General features: G+C 33.9%; 1 protein-coding gene across 2 annotated transcripts; it reads right to left on the reverse strand.

Moving 5' to 3' along the window:
- Positions 1-4,963: 4,963 nt before the first annotated feature.
- On the reverse strand, positions 4,964-9,216 carry LOC149533287 (glucan endo-1,3-beta-glucosidase 14-like). Of its 2 annotated transcripts, none has more exons than XM_089806908.1 (3): positions 9,021-9,216; positions 5,936-7,071; positions 4,964-5,499 (listed from the first exon to the last, which is right to left on the reverse strand). In XM_089806908.1, exons 1-3 carry the CDS (start codon positions 9,088-9,090, stop codon positions 5,416-5,418), a joined length of 1,290 nt encoding a protein of 429 aa, XP_089663034.1. In that variant the 5' UTR covers positions 9,091-9,216; the 3' UTR covers positions 4,964-5,415. The 2 variants fall into 2 exon arrangements, with proteins under 2 accessions (XP_089663034.1, XP_089663035.1); XM_089806909.1 differs by lacking the exon at positions 9,021-9,216 and adding an exon at positions 7,291-7,411.
- Between the last annotated feature and the right edge of the window lie 2,387 nt (positions 9,217-11,603).

Below are 11,603 nucleotides of genomic sequence, written 5' to 3' on the forward strand. Positions count from 1 at the left end.
GATCTGATATTCATGATCGATCCAAACCACTAGAAATGAATGCGAAATATAGAGAGACACTCCACTGTCTTAGTCGATCCATCTACCTGATCAAAGCGCAGTTATGGCATCGTTTCTGTCTTCTCAGGGCATTATTTGGCAGCAAGATCAGATTTTCTTCAGATCCCCATGATTGTCCTTCGCAGGACTTAATGGCAGGTAGCTGCGAAGTCATTTCAGCAGGAAAAGATCTCAGTTATGCCTGAACTATAAAGGCAGATTTTGTAGTTTTTGTGAAGGGGACCTTCTCTCTGATTTTCTTTTGCTATTGCTCTGCAATTCTAGTGAAAATTCCCTTGTGCCTCTGAACTGTCTAATTCTCCACTTATCTCCTTCAACCATTGGTATTAAAGTGCAAGAATTCTTTGCCTGTGCCATTGTTTTGTGGAAATCTGTAATCCGCATGACTGTATCTTTGCTGGCATGTGAATGATATATAAGTGAACTTCTTCCTTGTGTCATTCATCTTGGTTTTCTGATATGTATGTGGTTATTTGATTAAAGCAAGTCTGGATGTGTATATCCTTAGTTTCATTCTAGTTCAGTAGCGCATGTATGGGCAGAGATTGGTTTGAACACTCTATTTTGGTGCATCACCTCCTTAGATTAGAACTAGGTAGATTTTCTTTCATGCTCTCTTTCTCCCTTTTCCTCTCCAAGAGTAGTTAGGTGCACCCTGATAGTAAGAGGAAGTCGGCCTTCTCCGGAGACTAAACCTCGCAATTCAAGTCCCACAGCTTGGAGGTTGTTTCCATGTTTCACTAGGTTGTCCTCACGCATAGGTCTTAGACAAGGGTGCAAACCTAAGTGACAACATCTCACATTATAGATTGGGGTGTTTTACAAGTCAAGTTGGACAGACACATAGCTCTGGAGCCCATTCATATTTTAGGTCGATGGACCCTAACACTTCGAGGTAGGGAGCTGGACCAGGTTAGAGTCTAGTGGGATTGTTATGATGAGGTCATGGCTTCATGGGAGGACACTACACAGATGAGAGATCAGTACCCATACCTCTTTGATGAACTCCAAGAAGAGGTTCATTCCTAGGGGGAGGATGTGAGGCCTCACCTTGGCCCATCATAGTATATCATAGTAGTTTATTTGCATTTTAGATGCTTCATCATATCATATCATACTAGTTTATTTGCATGTTAGATACTTTATATTTTGCTTTGCAAATACTTTATATTTTGAGAACTTGTTATATGTTGGACTATTTTGGGCTATTACTCAGACTATTTGATACTATGGGACATTTTATTTTATGGTAATCATTATGATGTTAGAACTTATTTATGATGCTTGATGATGTTACATTCATGTACTTGGTTATTTTATTAATGAGTAGGAAATTATGTTTGAATAAAAATGTTAGATGGATTATATATGTATATGAAAATCATGAAATGTTGCAAAAGAGTCATATCATGTCTAGTTCGATAATGGTAGTATTATATATGCACAATGGTTAGAAATGAAAAAATGTTATTCAATTGAGTAATGCCTTATGTTTTGATTCAATTATGAATATAGAATTAATTAATGATTTATATGTGCATATGTTTTATTTATCTTGGACTACTGATATGTGGTTTGAGTGTGCAAGAAATAACCATGTTAAAACAGAGAACCAAAATTATATCGTTTTATTAATTGAGATTGCCAAGGTTAGATCTAATGAAGAGATTTTAACCTCGTTGTTGAGTATTTTACTTTGTGAATGTAATATGAATGGATGTTTTAGATTAGATTCCTTTTTGTGAAAATTGATTTGCCACTTGTAATGTTAAATGTATATTTATAGTGTCACTTGACACTTGTGTTGTTATGTGTTTAGTGGCAAGTCAAGTTGAGTCATTGGCAAAAGACACCCAATCTTATTCCTAACCAGTTAGAATGTTTAAGTTCACCCCCTTGCATAAAATATCTTATGAAGGGTTTAATTAAAATTCAAATTTTGGATTGCAAGTTTAGGGTGACTTTAGAGGGCTTTGTCCTAGAGTGTTCCAAGAAATAAAATTGAATGTTATTATTTTGTGTGTGTACTTTTAGATACTTTTGCATTTATTATTATACATCATGCATTTTATATTGGTTGTAGGTAGTTATCTCATACTTGATCACACCTTGTTTATATAGACAAGGTGTTTGTGTATTGTAAAATATCTCATTTTAGTTTTAGACAATACAAACTTGTTACCTCATCCTTGTTAGAGAGTTCTCACCAAATATTGAATTCTCAACTTTGGAGCTTTCCTCCATTGATATATATTTTGTATTATTTATTACTACCATATAATCAGTACCATGTATAGCACACAAAGCACCATTTACATTGTTTGAGATTCTTTCCCCTTGATATGTCAAGGACTACTTTATTAGTGTACCTAAGATCTATATAAATTTCTACTCCTTTCCAAGTGACATCCTCTACATAAATTCACTATCATTTATTTAATATAATTAATTAATTAATACTATACACATATTTTAATAAAAATAGAAATTACTTTTATAATATAAATTATTCATTTATTTTCTAAAAAATACTTAATATTATAATATAAATTATCTTTTATAATAAATAAATAAATGATGTATTCAAACTCTCATTTACACTAGCACATTTATCTCAACTTTAATCTATATAAATACACCTTTTAATTTTTTAACTTTAATAAATTACATTGTTAAAGTGGAATTATGTAAAAATCTAATAAATAATTTAGTTTAAAAACTTTAGCACCATTATTTATCAACCCCTTGTTTCTAGGATATAACTTTTCAGTATATAATTATCATATATATCGTTAATATTTATTTTATAAAGTAGATTGGGGTCCATCTTACGGTGGACATGACGTCTAATGTGGAGTCAATTCTTTCTCAATCCAGCTTTTCCATATAAGCGCTCAGTATTCCTCACAGAAAATGACAAAAATATATATCAGCCTACTCCTTTTATATAAGTTACCCCATTCTCCACACAGTAAGGTGGGGTATTGCAATAGCTTGATGTATTTCCACGTTTTTATTAAAACCGTTTTCGATATTTCAAAAATCAAAATAAACCAAACCAATATAAATCCCACGAAAAATGAGAGATGAAAAAAAAAAAAGCAGGCCAGAATTTTTTTTCTGGTTGTTCAGATTGCAGTGTCGCCTGAATACATTCTTAGCCGTTACGTGAATTGACGAACAGTTAATGCGATACATATGTCGATGCCCTCCATTTTTATTGAGCCGAAATTGTAGAAAAACCTCAGCGCTTCTTTCTGTAAATAAGTGGTAAAGCCGTACCAAGTGTTTGATATCGCGTACCATGCGCTCTAGTGCGCTTTCCATCAATTCAACGTGGCGCACGTATTACAAAGTCCTCATTACAGTTTTGACAGTCCGATAATTTTGTAGCCCTACTGCTCGACAACGTGATCGCTATTTTCGGCCGTCCTAACTGCGGCCTAACTAAACTTTGAGATAAAAATATACACCGACGCCTAGAAAAGTACGTGCGGTGACAGCCTCGGTTCGGGATTCATTGAGAACAACGTTTTATCTTAAAGATCAAAATCACTGATCAATTTAATATGATAACCTCTTCACCTAATTTTATGTTTTTCAATAATGGCTATTTCTGTTGCCTTTATCTTTGCATCATATCTACTTCTAACTTTTTTTCCCCAAAAAATGGTCAGTTTAGAATGTATAGGAAAGATAGGACCCTATTGTTCTATAATACATTAGCTTTTGAGTAAATAAATTTGTACAATTGCTCTAATATCTCAATTTGCCTCGATAATCATTCTTTATGATTACTAATTTTTACTTTTCAATAAATAAAAAATATGTTCTAACTTATTTTTTTATTATTAGAATAGTGAAATTCAATAAAGAGTAATTAGTACATGAACATCAACTCTTCTTATCCTAAATGTCAGAGTGGCCCAACTTCCTTTCAGCACTTGATCTCTTCGAAATATGTACTTTGAAATTTTAAATAACTCGAGTAATAACAAGATGTATACATATCAGCATTCCAATAATAATAGCCATAAATCTACATCATACAACTCTCACAAGTAATGTATATAATTAGTACATGAACATCAACTCTTCTTATCCTAAATGTCAGAGTGGCCCAACTTCCTTTCAGCGATCGATCTCTTCGAATTATGTACTTTGAAATTTTAAATAACTCAAGTAATAACAAGATGTATACATATCAGCATTCCAATAATAATAGCCATAAATCTACATCACACAACTCTCACAAGTAATGTATATAATTAGTACATGAACATCAACTCTTCTTATCCTAAATGTCAGAGTGGCCCAACTTCCTTTCAGCGCTTGATCTCTTCGAAGTATGTACTTTGAAATTTTAAATAACTCGAGTAATAACAAGATGTATACATATCAGCATTCCACTAATAATAGCCATAAATTTACATCATACAACTCTCACAAGTAATCTCTTATACAACATGACAGATTTTTATAGGCACTAGCATACGCAACTATAAACCAATATCAAATTAAGCATGCAAACAAAATATCAAAATGCACTAGTGGGACAACAATATACAAATAAAATGTCACAATAATTTCAGCTGCCAGCGCATGTGCGGGGCTTTGGAATTTCAAGCCAGCTGTTTGCCTCAGGTTTGTAGATAAGATTGCAGCCTTTCGCCATGTGAAGAACTCGCACTTTTTGGAGACATTTTATTTGTATATAAATAGTCATAACGGTAACTCTGAAACATAACTTTAACGATTATAAAGAAGGGCGAAAATTCCGAAGTCCTTAACCAGTATCAATTTCATTATGAAGTGAAATTCCGAAGTCCTTAACCAGTATCAATTTCATTATACAAATCCCAAATTATATAAAAATTGAAAGTTCAATGAATTAATACCCTAATTGATGTGGATAAATAAAATCTGGCATTAGAGTTTTTCAATAAGGTGTATCCTCAAAACACACGTCCAAACATTTCTACCTTATGGTTACATGTAGCCTCAAGTGCTAAATTCGACAATATCACCAATAACTTGAGTGCGATCATTATATAGTGCAAAAAATAATAATGAACTGCTATTGATTGAGAAAACGCTCGCTCGAACTTGCCACAGAGATGATGCAGATGTTCAAGCTTCCCTGTTAATAATATTCGTTTTCTTTGATGCACGTGGAAGCCCAAGAAATCAATATGTTAGTGTAGTTGCATGTAGTTGCATCCACATGCTGAATCAATTTCAGCTTGTAGAATGTGCAACTAGAATCCTCCACAATACAATTTCATCCTGAGCTCTCATCATTTGAGTTAGATGATGATCGAACATGAAGTTTTATCTCACTCTCATGGTTTCTGATCATTGAAGAAACAGAAAACCAAGGAAAGAACAGAGGCTCAAGATCTGGAGATGAATGTCAACAGGGGATGTAAAAAGGTTTCCCTGTATAAACAACAATAAAGATTCAATCAAGAAATTGCTTTTCACAATGTTATTTTTCAATCAATAGAAGAAATACAACTTTGAAAATATAAGACATTTTCTTTGATCCTACACAAAATTATAAACAACTCTGAAGTAGATCTAGTTCCCAGCTATAGAGAATAAACAAACTTGCATTTTTTTATTCCTGGGTTCAATTGTGTGAATTTTTGTCATCAACATTTCGGATCACACTTTGTCGGCATCCATCTGTCATTGATGACAAAAATTCACACACAATCGAACCCAGAAATAAAAAATTGCATTATAAATGATGGATGACAGACAAAGTGTGATCTGAAATGTTGATGACAAAAATTCACACACAATCGAACCCAGAAATAAAAAATTGTATTATAAATGGATTGTGGAAATCTGATATTGTTAATAAACATACCTGAGAATAGGAATAAATTGAGTATGGCACATTAGAGTTAGACTCGGTAGGGGATTGAGCAGAAGTAGTAGATGTAGAATTTGGAGATGAATCAACAGGCGAAGAAATGGTTGAACCAGTACGCAACGTTCCAGCCAGTCCCACACTGTAAGTAGGGTTTCCATCTGGTTTAAACAGCCCATAATTTCTTTCGGACTTCGGGCCATCCTTCATATCCTCATTGAACAATGCAAAAATGTAAGCCTTTACAACAAGTTTTGGTCTCAGGGGAGTACCCTGGTTCTGAGCCAATCGCTGAATCAAATTTCCATTATAGATTTGAGCATTCTGAGGAGTTGCTCCTGCTTCATTAGCATCACCTGCCGAAGGCCATCCAGTTTCAGAGACTGTGATTTCAAGATTAGCAAATCCTAGTGCAGAAAGGGCAGAGTAAACTGCATCAATCTGTGCATATAACATGTTGTCATAGCGAGCATTGTTGTTTGGATCAACCACCCCTGCATTTGGCTCAAACAATACATATTGTAGAGACACTTGATTTGGCTGATCCTTGTATGCAAAGTACGGATATGCATTTATGAAAAATGGAGAACCAATCTGGGAAAGGAAATTTAGAAGTGGTTTCATCGTTGTTGTAAGATCTGGCCTGAAGGAACCTGAAGATGGAGGGAATGAGTTACCAAGGACAGCGGCTGAATGGGGAGTTGTGACTGTAACATTCATGTCTGCACCAATACTCGCAAGAGCCGAATGAACGTTTTTCATTGCAGGAAGCAGGTTTGCAATTAGTTGTTTATCGGTTCCTGTGAGCACTTCATTTCCCACTGCTATACCTGTGATTCTTGTAGCTGGCAAATATGCCTGGATGTTTTGCCTTACCCATTGAGTGGCTTGATCAAGAGAGGTCATGCTGGCAAGGTACTCATTTCCCATGCCTACGACTAATTCTATACCAGAGTTTGCAAATGCTTTGAGAACAGTCACATTTACACTGTAGAGTTTTATTTTGGTGATGTTGTTGCTTTGTAGGAGGCCTACTACTTCCTCGCTTGGAGGCAAGTTATCTGCTACTTGTCCATAATTAATTCCGACATTACTAGCACTTATAATGGATGGAGCATTTGATAGAAGATACCCTGAAAAACATTAGTAGCAAATGTAAGGAGAGATCTATCAAGGTAACTTTGCAGACAAGGAGAAATTCCATTACAGATTAATTTAATCTACTTTAGAACTAATGTCCACTAGTGGCTAAAACTAGACAACAGGAATGTTTAAGAAATAAAAGATTAGTGCTTCACAAATTCAGTAAGCACGACAATCAAGCAAAAGCACTAGTGGGCTGTGATCCATACGAGACATATTCTATAGGGGCTGCTTTTATTGTGCTGTCCATGTCACAGTGCATATCCTCCTTGATTTCTCATCCTGGAGTAGCAAAATGAAATAAAAACTTATACTAGATGTTCATAGGAGACCCTCTTGGTTCGAGGGGACCACAAAATGACATACAATTTAAGCCGCATTGTTTACAGATAAATTCCCTTCAATTTGTAAAATATCTAGAAACATATGCCAAGTTCCATGGCATCCATCATGTATTACTAAATTAGCTACAGGATCCCTTTCAAGGTATCTGCCTTGCTTCATGAGGGTCAAGGGACAAGCTTAGCATATGTAAAAATTATTCATTTCATTGAGCTTTAAGAAATCTGATCTTGCCAATTCTTCGGAACGCAGAAGGTCACATGTTTGTAATCCTCTACGAGTCCACTGGCACTCGAGAGTCCTAAATCTTCAGGCAAAATAAGGGAGTAGTAATATACAACAATTAAAAGGGTAAACACGTGAGGATTCTTTCAAACAAATGAATGATAACATCCCTTCATCGCCCTTGTTCGCTACAGGACTGAAAACACGCATATGACTCAGAAGGCTACATTCAAACTGGTCACTTGTATATGAGCGTAAGAGGCACAAACACGCATATGACTCAGAAAACATATTGGATGGTGAGTATTTATTTGGGTTGTCTGCAGGATTGTAATGTCCACTCCTTGCAAGATTTATTTACAGAGGTTCCTGCTACACTCAAACCTGTGAAGGGCCAGTGGTCCAGTGGTTAAGATATGGTCCCAGCTCCTTTACTCCCAAGTGGTACCATAAAATTTCTAGAACAGGGGAAATGAACAAAATTAATCGTCACGTAAAATATGAACTACTCTTAAGTGAGGACAAGATTCTTGGAGCATCCACTCATTTTTTAGGCACATTTTAAACCAGATTTAAGTTCCGATGTTGCAGATTATGCCTGAGGAGCCTAACAATAATAGTTTTGAATGCAAAATGTTGGAAAATTGTGGCCAGGGGTTGAAAAATTGACGCTTCAAACCAATTTATTGCAGAAAACTCCAACAAATGTTCCGCAACAACTGCTAGTACTGAAAGCTTCCATTTGACCCCTGCATTGAGGAAGCTAGGGGATGTACCTGGGATTTCTGAGGTCCTTGATTTTTAATCGGTTATTGGTCCAGTTCTTCCAAAAAATCTTCAGAAAAGGGTAATGTATCAAGGATTTTTAACTGCTCGGCTAACTTAAGGGAAATTTGTGAGAGGTTATGGCCAGGGCCGAGCATTTTTCAAAAATCTTAAAGATCATCTAGCAAACCAATTCAGAGGCACTATTCTCCTCAATCTCCATTTCTTCTACAGTGTTCGTTTTGCTTCCTAAGAATCCCAACATTTCAGCACAATATTGATGGCAGCCTTTCCATTTAAGGACCTCAAAATAAACAAGGTCATAGATGTGTAAAGTTGCATAAGCCTTGAGCTAGATCTGAAGGAAATGGATGCAAACAGACTTGTAACATGCCAACTACAAATATGAAAAGCTTCATTGAAAGGATTTCTTCAGCAGAGCTAACGAAGAAGAGGCGCAAGAGATAGAATCTACCTTTCCAGAGAACTTAAACAAAAAAGCAGCAAAACTACATTTAACATTTCAAACGACCACAGTAGAAAACACAGTATCATGCTATAAAACAACAGAAACAGAAATGAAGCAGAACAATAGAATATAACTAACCGGACAGAAATGCCAGTGTCCAAACAAGACAAGAGCAAAATGCTCCTCTTCTGCTGCTGCCTCTGTTCATGATTGAAAATGTGTTTTCGTTACAAACAAGCAGCAAATGGCTACTACAGAAATAGCAAGAGTGAAACTCTGAGAGTCGAACTCGAGACCTCTGATAAAAAAAGAGGGCTCCTGAATGCGTTGCAATGGAGTACCTCGTGAGTATGTGTGTTTTTAAGCGTGTCTGCACATGTATTTTATTGCTGGTGACTCATCACCACCTTGCTTCGTCCCTTTGCTAAACTTCGTCAATTGACGGTCTCTTTTACCGTCGACCGTAAGATAAGAGATTCTTGCTAATACTCTCTCCCCGAGAGCATCATTTAATAACATGTCGGCCACCGTAGATTTTAACTTGTCCGTTAAGTGACGCCCACGATAGCATAGATGACTTCAGTCTGGAGAACAGCAACGGTAAGTTTGAGCTAACAGAAAAGAATCCGATTTCCTGAGGCATACACTTCATAAATGCTGGAAAAGAAGTGCGCCCTAGGATAACGTGATTGATTGCGAAAATAAAAAATAAATGATCGGATTAAAGCAATAGCGTAGGGAGCAGATTAAAATAATAATAATAATAACAACAATAATAATAACAAGAATTCGGAGGAGTCCCATCTAATGTGAAAAGAACACAAGCTATTGTTAAAATTATAAAAAATATTAACTATAAAATTTGTAAAATATTTTAAAATGTATTTATGAATATTAAAAATATATAAGTAATGAACTAAAAATAATATTTTAAATAAATATTAAAAGTTTAATATTTGATTTTTTTTTTTTTCAAATTATAGAAAATTTTGAAATCGTGATTTTCAAAAAGATTATTAAAAAAATTAGAAATCTATAAAGTTTTTTAAAAGCTATATAATATATTTTTTGAATTTTTGAATGGAAAATTAAAAACCACTAGCAAAAATATGAATAGCCAATGAATTAAAAAAAAAAAAAAAAAAACCAAACATTACAATTCTAATTTACCCGCGGACTAATAATAACAAGATAGAATTTCACAAAAATAAGACAAGAGTTACAAGATCATTGCCAAAATTCACACTATACTAGAAACACCAACTAATTCTATTATTATTATTATTATTATTATTATTATTATATATATATGATCTATATTCATTATTTCAATTTAATAAACATTTTAAATATATCAATTTTTTACATTTCTTACTATATAAATATATATATTTATTATATCAATTTCATAAATAAGATGATATTTTAAATACAATTTTTAATATAATAATAAATATTTGTATATTTAATATGTGATAAGATTTTGCCAATAAGATAATCATTTTTCCCATACTTATATAAATAATTGAAATACTAGATCATGTGATTTTTTTCAAAATGATTGGTTTTATGTTTGAGATTTGAAATATATTTGAGGATTGCTTCACACTAGAAGTCTAGCATTAGGTGATTATATAAAATTAATAAGTAATAATATTATCGGGGTATGAAGGTTAGTGGTCATATCAAACTTATTTTCTCTTCTCTTAGTATTTGAAGAGCTTTCTATAAGTGACTTGTGTGATCTATATAAGGTGTATTGGATATTTATTAATTTATCAAATAGTTGGATGTTTGAGAGTGGATGTGAGAAATTGTCTAACCCTTATAAATTTGTGTCTTGCTTTCTTTTTCCTTTTTCTTTTCTTTTCATTTCTTCTCTTATTAAAACTTACAATTGGCATCAAAGCATAGGCGAGGTTGAGGAGAGATGGAAAAAAAGAGATCAATTTTGTCATGGATGAACTTCTCAATAATTAAAAAAAGATGGTGTATCTAAAAGTTAAAAAAAAAAACAAGTATGCTAGTGAAATGGCTCCACAAATAAGGAGGATTTACACCTCTAGTATTGATGAAGCTAGGACATATATTTACAACAAGAAGAGATGTCCTTGTGGATGGGTTTCAGACTTATTATCTTAATTCCTATGCTTGTAACCAAACGAATCCTAAGAGGTAGAACTATTCAAGAATAACATCCATGTTGAAAACCTTCAAGGGTGGAAGCACAAACTTGTGTTACCCTTTATAATACCATAGCATATTTCGGCCGTAACAGTTTTGGCCAGAACAGTTCCGGCCGAACATACGTGGTAGTTTCACACGCCGACATAGCACGAACAGTTTTGACCAGAACCATTTTGGCTAGAACTGTTCCGGCCGAAACATTGCTGACATAATAAAACCGTCATAAACCTCTTGCAGCTATCATTTTCACTATTGCAGTTACTAGGTTCTTGGAGAGTAGTTGGGGCATTTTGGCCATAATGGGTTAGTGGGTTTTTTTTTCCCATTTAAAAAAAAAATTTAACATGTTTTTTGATTAGTAAATGTTAATTGTACTTAAAGTAGTTATTTTTTACCTATTTTGTGAGTGAAATATTTAGAATTGATTATTTTTTAATATATTTTAATTATTTTAATTAATTATGTTGTTTTAAATTATTTTAGATTGTTTTAGAATGGTATTTAAATTAATTTGTTAGCAAAAATGTAGTTAAA

This window comes from Cupressus sempervirens, chromosome 10, assembly GCF_028749045.1.
Source record: "Cupressus sempervirens isolate cs-2001-9-10 chromosome 10, ASM2874904v1, whole genome shotgun sequence".
Taxonomy (NCBI): Eukaryota; Viridiplantae; Streptophyta; class Pinopsida; order Cupressales; family Cupressaceae; genus Cupressus; species Cupressus sempervirens.

What these genes read in the sequence shown, in the direction of transcription:
- LOC149533287 (XM_089806908.1), bottom strand. Translation starts at nt 9,090, where the DNA reads ATGAACAGAGGCAGCAGCAGAAGAGGAGCATTTTGCTCTTGTCTTGTT. An exon ending in GACACTGGCATTTCTGTCCG is followed by an intron (nt 7,072 to 9,020) that starts GTTAGTTATATT and finishes AATGTTTTTCAG; the next exon opens with GGTATCTTCTATCAAATGCT. An exon ending in CAATTTATTCCTATTCTCAG is followed by an intron (nt 5,500 to 5,935) that starts GTATGTTTATTA and finishes TTGTTTATACAG; the next exon opens with GGAAACCTTTTTACATCCCC.